The sequence below is a fragment of the Melospiza georgiana genome, chromosome 19, assembly GCF_028018845.1.
Source record: "Melospiza georgiana isolate bMelGeo1 chromosome 19, bMelGeo1.pri, whole genome shotgun sequence".
Taxonomy (NCBI): domain Eukaryota; kingdom Metazoa; phylum Chordata; class Aves; order Passeriformes; family Passerellidae; genus Melospiza; species Melospiza georgiana.
In genome coordinates, this window is record NC_080448.1 from 10,913,331 (window position 1) to 10,922,937 (window position 9,607).

Here is a 9,607-nt window from a genome sequence, read left to right on the forward strand (position 1 = left end):
CCCAAATTTGGGAAATCAGTGATCCCAAATCTCCCTGGAGAGCTCCTCGTGTGGGTTCCTCAGTGCCCAAGGGTTTGAACCATCCCTTCTCTCACTGCACCACTCTGCCCTGTGGGGATAGCACAGGGAACTTGTTCCTTCTGGAAAATCCTGATTCCTGTGCTTGTTTTCCTCCTGGCACTGCCACCCCTCATTGCCCAGGGCCCTCAGCTCCCTGTGCATCCCTGCAGTGGCAATTATTGCAGGAGCAGCCTGGGATGGGGCACACACTGTTCCCTTCCCCTCTTGGACCTCTTTGGGACCAGCTGCCTTCTCATTCCTGTTTTATGGGGTTGTTCAGAGCTGCCAGCTGGGTACTGGTGAGCAGGATCTGTTCAAAACTGGACACGGGTGAGCAGGGTTTGTTCAAAACTGGACACAGGTGAGCAGGATCTGTTCAAAAACTGGACACAGGTGGGCAGGGTTTGTTCACAGCTGGACACAGGTGAGCAGAATCTGTTCACAGCTGAGCAGGGTTTGGTTTGTTCACAGCTGGACACAGGTGAGCAGGGTTTGTTCACAGCTGAGCAGGGTTTGCTCACAGCTGGACACAGGTGAGCAGGGTTTGGTTTGTTCACAGCTGGACACAGGTGAGCAGGGTTTGTTCACAGCTGAGCAGGGTTTGGTTTGTTCACAGCTGGACACAGGTGAGCAGGGTTTGTTCACAGCTGGGCAGGGTTTCTCTGCTGCATCTGCAGGGAACAACCATCACCCTGCAGCCTTTCAGCCCTGGCAGCTGCTTCCTCTTTTTTCCCAGATGATTCCAGCAGCTCGTTTTGTGTTCAGCCCATTGTCAGGCAGCATCACAAAGGCTCGGGGTGTCGATTCTGTCCCTGTGCTGGGAGTGAGGAGCTGCAGGAGCTCCCAGGGTTTGTGCCTTTCCCTGGCATTGCTGCTGGGATGTCAGAGCTCAAAAAACAAACACAAGAGCGGCTGCTTGTGTGTAAATATACCTAGGGTTGTTTTTCTGATTTTGTAGTTCCCATTACAGCATGTGCCAGTTTTCCTGGTGTGCTCAGAGCTGTGGGTTCAGCTCTGGGGCTGAAAGCAGAGATAACAAAATGGGTTTATCCCAACAGCTCCCAAGGTCCTGGCTGCTGAGCAGAGCAGATCCAGGCAGGATCTGGCTGTGGCTGCTCCAGCAGCATCAGTGGGAGCCCAGGAGCCTCTGTGCAGGCTCAGTCTCCCAGCAGAGCTGCAGTTCTGTGCTCTGCCAGCACATTGAGAGAATTCTCCATTCCCAGGGCTGTGTCTGCCCCACAAGCACTCCCTGGGACTGTGCTGTCACTGGCTGACAGGGCAAAGAGGGAGAAGCCATTTCCCTCAAAAAACATCTGGTTTTTTAAAAGAATGATTTGATTTCACTGCTCTGATTTGGGACTAGCACGGCTGAGGGGCTGCAAGGTGGCTGCAAATTGGGGGGCAGGAGCTCCTCAAACCAGAGCAGCTGCCAGAGCATCTCAGCATGGAGCTTGTGCTGTGAGAGGAGAGGGGATCTGCCCAAAACTGCCCCAAACTGCCCAAAACTGCTCCAAACTGCCCCAAAACTGCCCCAAACTGCCCCAAGCTGCTCCAAACTGCCCTAAACTGCTCCAAACTGCCCCAGACTGCCCCAAACTGCTCCAAACTGCCCCAAACTGCTCCAAACTGCCACAAACTGCCCCAAACTGCTCCAAACTGCCCCAAACTGCCCTAAACTGCTCCAAACTTCCCCAAACTGCCCCAAACCGCTCCAAACTGCCCCAAACTGCTCCAAACTGCCCCAAACTGCTCCAAACTGCTCCAAACTGCCCCAAACTGCCCCAAACTGCCCCAAACTGCTCCAAACTGCCCTAAACTGCCCCAAACTGCTCCAAACTGCCCAAAACTGCCCCAAACTGCCCCAAAACTGCCCCAAAACTGCCCCAAACTGCCCCAAACTCCCCCAAACTGCTCCAAACTGCCCCAAACTGCCCCAAAACTGCCCCAAAACTTCCCCAAACTGCTGACTCCAGGCTCTGCTTCCCACCTGGGCACTGCAGGCAGCATCCCTTGGGATCAGCAGCCAGCAGTGGGGAGGGTTCACACTCAGGCTCAGGAGGATGGAGCTGTTTTGAGCTGTTCTGAGCTGTTCTGAGCTGTTTTGAGCTGTTTTGAGCTGTTTTGAGCTGTTGTGCATCTCCAGTGCAGCTCAGGTGGTTTTTAGAGGGCTCAGGCAGGATGGGGAGCTTGGGCTGCGTTGCTGCCACATCCAGATGTGTTCCCAGCCAGACCCTGAGCAGGGCAGGGAAAAATCTGTGGAGCTTCCAGTGGGAAACATCCACAGAGCATCCTTTGCATCTCTCCCAGCTGGAAAGTGGTGCCAGGAGCTGTTTGAGAGTCTGGGTTTCAGTGGGAAATGTGCACAGGGGAAATGCAGAGCACAGAAAGTAGGTCTGGCTGCTGGCTGTCACCCCGGTGCACATCAAGGGTGCTGTGGAAATCTTTGTGTGGCTCTTAAACAAACAAACAAAGCGACAAAAACAAATACAAGAGCATCTGCTTGTGTATAAATATACCTGGGTTGTTGTGTTTTTGTTTTTTTTCTGATTTTGTAGTTCCCATTACAGCATGTGCCAGTTTTTCTGGTGTGCAGGAACATCTCCAGGAGATGCTCAGGTTACAGCACCCAGATAAAAGCTGTCTGTGCCACCTTTACAGAGACACAGCTCAGTCCTGCAGAGGACAGATGCACTGGGGAACTTGTGGTTACCAGACTTTCATCCCTTCTTTTTATGTGTTTTGCTGGAGGGTGATTATTGAGACAGCACTGAAAGCTGAGCAGTGGTTTGTTCAAAACTCTGCTTGGGCAGGGGGTAAATAACATGAATTTTTTTTTTTTTTCCAGTGACCACCCTTAGATACCCTGAAGCACTGGTCTGGGCTGGGAGGAAGGGCAGGCAATGCAACAATGTCCAGTGAGCCCCAGCACGGCTGATGGGGCTGGGTTTGTTGTTGATTAAAGACAGACAGCAGGAACAGAAAATCCTATTTCTGTACCAGTAAAAACTCTGCTCCCACAGTTGCTGTTATTGGCAAACTCAGTCACTTTTTTGGTGTTTTTGGAGAAGTATTTACAGGCAAGGACTGGATGCTGAGACAGCTTCATCTGCTTGCATTTTGCCCTGGCTGCTGTGGGATTTTGTGCTTCATCCCTGAGCCCTCCCCAGTTATCCCAGTGCTGTAGCAGGAGCAGGCAGTGCCCCCTGCTCAGCCCCTCCTTCCTGAGCAGGGAATCATCCCTTGGGGTCCCACTTTGGGGTCCCCCAGCTCCGTGGGATGCTGCAGGGTGGGCTCTGACAGCAGCAGAACACAGAGCCTGCAGAGGCATTGAGAGAGGCTTCTCTCATAAATGCAATTACACAAACATGCCTGAGCCCTGTGTCCTGTTCAATTGCTCCCCGAGAAAAGAGGAATTCCTCAGGGCACTGCTTTTGTGTGAGTCAGAGATATCCCAGAGCCTCGGGCACCCTCTGCATCCACAGGGGCTCCTCTGTGCCCTGGGTGGCCAATATTGGCCTCGGGATCCCTCTGAGGATGAGTTATCCCTGCAGGAGGCAGGGATGGTGTGCCAGGCAGGGATTGCAGCTGGCAGAGCCCCTGTGCCATGCACAGCTCCCTGCCTGGTGCCCCGGGGGCATTTCTGCCCTCTGAGGTGCCTCTGCTCCAGGGAAGGATCCTTTTGAAAATTGGGGATCTTCCCCAGGAGTGTCAGGGCTTGGGCTGCCAATCCATTGGGCAGGTGATGGAAGGGGGGGAGAAACCCCCCAGAGATTGTTTTGTGTGATGTGAGGTTGCTCTTAACCAAGTAAATGGCTGTTGAGAGGGCCTGGATGTAAAACATGAATGTTTCTCTTTCCCCACAAAATTCTGTCCCTCCTTTTAAGGGTTTTGGTCTGAAATCATCAGCTGAGGTTTTCAGAAAACCACTAAACCATTCCAAGGTTCCTGGTGAGGTGCAAAGTGAAGCAGTGAATGGTCCAGAAGAGCTGATTTTTGACTTGCCCATTCCCTGAGGTGTCCCACAAGGTAACCTGCACAGACAGCCCAGCCCAGCCCAGCTCACAAGCACCAAATGTTTAATTCAGTGTGTGCCTGTCAGAGCACATTAAAAATGCAGCTGGCACTCGGTGCCTGTCAGCCTGGCACTGTCACAGGGTGGTGGCACAGATGTGGCACACTGGGAGGGGCTGGCAGTGCCTGCAGTGTCCTGCCAGGCTGGATCCTGATCCCCCCAAACTGCCTTTCCACGGTGATCCTGAGGATGTGCCTGCATTGTCTGGGCTGCTTTGGCTGCTCCATCTCCATCTCCTGTGGGATTAATCCCAGTTCCTGAGGCTCTCCCAGTGGGAATTGAGGTTTGCACACACCTCAGGGCTGAGCCTTCTGTGGGATGCTGGAGCTGTGTTGTGTGCCCAGCTCCTGCACAGACACATCCCAATCCCTGAGCTTGGGTCAGCAGCTCCCTGTGCAAAGGACAATTTGTGTGCAAGTTCAGTTTGAAAAGAGATTCAGAATTCATGCACAAGTGCAGTTTGAAAAGAGATTCAAACCTGTGACAGTGTCTGCAGGGGTCTGAGGATGAGGGAAGAGATGAGGATCTGACTCCATGTTTCAGAAGGCTGATTTATTATTTTATGATATATGTTATATTAAAACTATACTAAAAGAATAGAAGAAAGGGTTTCATCAGAAGGCTGGCTAAGAATAGGAAAAAAAATAATAACAAAGGTTTGTGTCTTGGACTCTCTGTCCAATACCCCAGCTGACTGTGATTGGCCATTAATTACAAACAACCACATGAGCCAATCACAGATGCACCTGCTGCATTCCACAGCAGCAGATAACCATTGTTTACATTTTGTTCCTGAGGCCTCTCAGCTTCTCAGGAGGAAAAATCTGAAGGAAAGGATTTTTTCAGAAAATTTCATGGCTACACAAACCCATTTCTGCAGCCTCCAGGTGAGGCTGAGGAGTGAAGTTCATGAACACCAAAAGTATGAAATCAGTGGGAGTTCCAGGTGTGTCCTGTGGAAAGGGCAGCTGTTGGAGATGGAGAAATTCCCCTCTTTGCTCTCGAGCAGCCAACTGAGCTTTGTTTTCTTGCCTTGCAGTCCTTCCAGGGCAGCCAAGGACGAGCTTACCTCTTCAACTCCGTGTGAGTACCCAACAAAACCCTCCTGAAAAAGGGCAAAAACCCCAATTTCCTTCAGAAAACCTCTGCCTGGGAGTGGGGAGCTTCCTGCACATGGCTGGAGAAAGAGGCAGAAATAGCCCCTGATTCATATTTGAGTGGTGCAGGGGTTTCAGATAAGCAGCAAGGAAAAGGTGAATTTTGTCGTCATTGGGTTGAGAAATGAGAGCTGATGGCTGAGTCATCTCCTCTCCCAGGATGGAGTGGGACCATAACCAGAGTTTGGAAATGTGGAGATAGATGATATCTAAATATGCACTTCATAAAAACGGAGTGTAGTTTTCCCAGTGACTGGAAATAGTTTTGGGGAGGTCGCTGCTGGTCTGGTTTCAGCAGAGCTGCTGATTTCACTCACATTTTTCAATTTTCCATTTGGGAAAGTAAAAGTACCATTTTATCAATTTGAGAATGAAAACCTTTCTCAAATGCTTAATTAGCAAAGTGACTAGAGCCTTATTAATCTCCTTCTCAAAGCTTTCATTGAGTTTTTTCAGTCGAATAAAAATCCCATTTCACCTTTTCATTCTGCTCTGGAGCTGCCAGAGAGCTTTGTCTGGGCGCAGCTGGGAAACTCAGAACCTCCTGCTCGTGTTTCCAAACACTGCAGTGAGATCTTTGCCAGCTTTACTGGAGCATTTTGACGTGGAGGGGCACTAATGGAGCTTTGTCTGTGCTTTGTCCCAGAGTGAACGTGGGCTGTGGCCCCGCAGAGGAGCGGGTGTTGTTAACGGGACTGCACGCCGTGGCAGATATTTACTGTGAAAACTGCAAAACCACGCTGGGCTGGAAATATGTGAGTATTTGTGTCCCTGCCCGTGCCCCTGGGCAGCTCTGCTGCAGCTGAGGGGGTGGGGAGGTCGTTTTGGGAGCCCAGAATGCAGGTTTGCATCTGTAGCCATCGGGTTTCCTCCATTTAGAAAATCAGCTTTAATAGTTCTGTTTTCACTAACTTTATTTTATCTACACCTGGTGCCCCTCGGTGACATTTAACATAAATGAGGATAATTTCAGCCCTGTGCTTCACACTGTCTTTTTTCTATTATTCTGGTAGATGTTATCAGAATAACAGAATGCTCCATTAATCCCGTGTCCTCCCCACTGGAAATGCTGTTGAACACGAGTTTATCTGTTTGCTCTTCAAAAATTCAATTACCTTCCAATAAAATCCAATGTTGCATCCTAATTCCTGCTTCTGGAGGCCCACATAATTTTGTCCAAACATTTTTCACCAGTGCTTGAGCTGGTGCAGGATTTAAGATTCTAGAAACAGGGTTTAGGATTCTGGAAGTGGGATTTAGGGTTCTAGAAACATGATTTAGGATTCTAGGAACAAGCTTTGGGATTCTAGAAGTGGGATTTAAGGTTCTATAAACAGGATTTAAGATTCCATAGGCAGGATTTAGTACTGTAGACTCCTGATTTAGGGTTCCAGAAGCAGGATTTAATATCCCAGAAGGAGAATTTGGGATTCCAGAAACAGGATTTAATATTCCAGATGCAGGATTTAATATTCCGGATGGAGAATTTTATATTCCAGAAGCAGAATTTAGGATTCTAGAAGTAAGAGTTAATATTCCAGAAGCAGGATTTATTATTCTAGACTCAAGATTTAGTGTTCTAGAATCAGGATTTAGGATTCCAGAAGCAGGATTTAATATTCCATGATTTGGGATTCTAGAAGCAAGATTTAAGATTTCATAAGCAGAATTCAGTATTTCAGAAGCAGGATTTGGGATTCCAGAAGCAGGATTTAGGATTATAGATGCAAGATTTAATATTCCAGAAGCAGAATTTTATATTCCAGAAGCAAGATTAAGTATTCTAGACTCACTGTTTAGGATTCTAGAAGCAGGATTTAGGATTCCAGAAGCAGGATTTCGTATTCTAGACTCGGGAGTTAGAATTCTAGAAGTAGGGTTTAATATCCCAGGGTTTCAGATTCTAGAAGCAAGATTTAATATTCCAGAAACAGAATTTGACATTCCAGAAGCAGGATTAAGTATTCTAGACTCACTATTTGGGATTCCATAAGCAGGATTTAGGATTCCATAAGCAGGGTTTAGGATTCATAAGCAGGATTTCAGACTCTAGAAGCAGAATTTGGGATTCCATAAGCAGGATTTAGGATGCATAAGCAGGATTTCAGACTCTAGAAGCAGAATTTGGGATTCCAGAAGCAGGATTTAGGATGCATAAGCAGGATTTCAGACTCTAGAAGCAGAATTTGGGATTCCAGAAGCAGGATTTAAGATTTTTTCCCTCACAATTTCCCTGAGAGCCCACAGGAGGACCTGCAGTTGTCTCTTTGGGCAAGGCTCAGGCTTGCACCAGCATTCCCAAATCTGATCCGTGACCCGATTCCCACCAAGCACCACCTCAATCTCCCTCTGCTCCTGCTTCCCTTGCAGGAACACGCTTTTGAAAGCAGCCAGAAGTATAAAGAAGGCAAATACATCATTGAACTAGCTCACATGATCAAGGACAACGGCTGGGACTGAGCAGAGCCAGCCCTGCAGTGCCAGAGATGCCATCCAGCCCAACATTGTACCCAAGAGTGAGAGAGTGACTGAACGCTTGGTTCCATGCATTTAGAGGCTCTGCAACCCGGGAGCATCTTCACACCCTTCTCCATCTTTATTGGTGACTGGCCTCTAAATTCCTGTCTCTCTGTCTCTTTGCTTTGTATCTGTCTGTGAGTTGACCCTGGCTGCTTCTCTCTCTGTTGTGTTGGCTCAGAGAATGCACCGAATGCCCGACAGCCATTCCATGTGCCCAGAGCTCCACCCAGCCTGGCCTGGGCTCTCCTGGCACCTCCCAGCTGGTGCCAAACCCCGAGGTTGGGCAGGAGAAGGTGGGGCAGGGGTGGGGAACCATCAGAGGGTGATGCTGTGCTGCTCCTTTCAGTCCTGGGTAAGCGAGGCTTGAAACCATCTCCTTGTGTAAATGGACAGAGAAATACCTGCTTGTGGAAATGGATAGAGAAATATCCACTTGTCTGAGTGGATACAGAAATATCCACTTGTCTGAATGGATAGAGAAATACCCACGTGTCTGAATGGATAGAGAAATATCCACTTGTCTAAGAAGGACACAGGAATATCTCCTTGTGTGAAAGGACAGAGTTACCTCGTGGCTGTGTTTTCTCTCTGAATCCATCAGTGGCAGAGCCAGTTCCCCCACAATCTGTGTTTTGGTTGCTGTTTGTGAGCTCCTTGTTGCAGGGGAGGTTCCTGCCTCTCCTTTTCCTTGCTGGTTCAGGGTAGGGAGGCTGAAGGTCCCAGCTGAGCACGGCCATAGGGAGCATCCCCATGGCTGGAGAAACCAAATCCTGAGCTGTGAGCCCTTCAGAGAGGAGGAGAAAACCACTCCAGGCACAAGGAGGCTGGAGCTGCAGCCTGGAGAATGTGGAGAGGTGAAAAAAGGCACGTGTGAGGCAAGGAGGGGGAAATTCCATAGAGGAGGATGGGGACAAACAGTGGCAGAGGGTACCCCTGGATTTCCTGGCCTCCCCTGAGCACCCTTGGTGGTGTTGCACCAATCTTTCACAAGTGCAAGGAGGAAAATGCTGTTACAGAACCTTTTCCTCGGATGCCAGGCTCAGAAAATGCACGGAAGTGGGGCGAGGAGGGAGCTGAGTGGTGGCAGCTGTGGGGCACAGGTGGATATTTCATCCCTGAGGTATCCTCCCCCCTTTCCCCACTCCCAGCAGCCCAGTGCAGGCACGGGGAGAGTGGGAAAGGAAAAAAGGAAAAAAAAAGAAATGAAACATCTTCCAGCAGCCCTGGAATGATCCATGCCTTGAGGGGTGGATTGGGTGTCAGAACTGCAGGGACAGCGAGTCCTTCCCATTTTTGTTTGTCCCTGGTGATTCCTGAGCACCTTCCCAGGGGGATGGTGGGGAGGGGTGTCCTGTGTGCCAGGGGAGCTGTGTAAAGTAAAAGTAAAATGAGAAATTTGCTCTGCAGCATCCAGCCAGTATCTGGTGCATCACCCAGGACTGTTGAGCTGAGCTCGCTCTGTCTCTCCCCCAGTGAATTTTTATTTTTTGTTGGCAGAATTCTCTCAAGTAGGTTAATCCATGGGGGGTAAATCTTCCTTAATGCAGAAGGAAGGAGTGAGTGAGTGTTGTGCAGGGCTGGTGGCTCCTCATGGAACAGAAGCTCCAATTGGAGCTGTGATCTGTAATCACTGCCCCCAGCCCCGAGAGATGCCAGGGGCTGTGCAGGACTCGTTTGGTGTTATTTGGCAGGGAATGGGAGCAGAGACTCTCCTGAAGGATCAGGGTGGAATTCAGGGCTGGATCCTTGTGCTGAAAGCCAGAGCTGATGAGCAAAGGTTGTTTATTTTCTCTCTCAA

The 9,607-nt window shown here is 49.5% G+C and overlaps 1 protein-coding gene across 1 annotated transcript in view; it reads left to right on the forward strand.

The window, feature by feature from the left end:
- YPEL2 (yippee like 2) overlaps positions 1-9,012 on the forward strand; it is a 32,507-nt gene extending 23,495 nt beyond the window's left edge. Inside the window, exons 3-5 of the mRNA XM_058037679.1 lie at positions 5,172-5,215; positions 5,936-6,044; positions 7,660-9,012. Of these exons, the coding sequence (XP_057893662.1) occupies positions 5,172-5,215; positions 5,936-6,044; positions 7,660-7,749 (243 nt within the window). The 3' untranslated portion in view covers positions 7,750-9,012. The remainder of the gene's footprint in view (positions 1-5,171; positions 5,216-5,935; positions 6,045-7,659) is intronic.
- Positions 9,013-9,607: the final 595 nt, after the last annotated feature.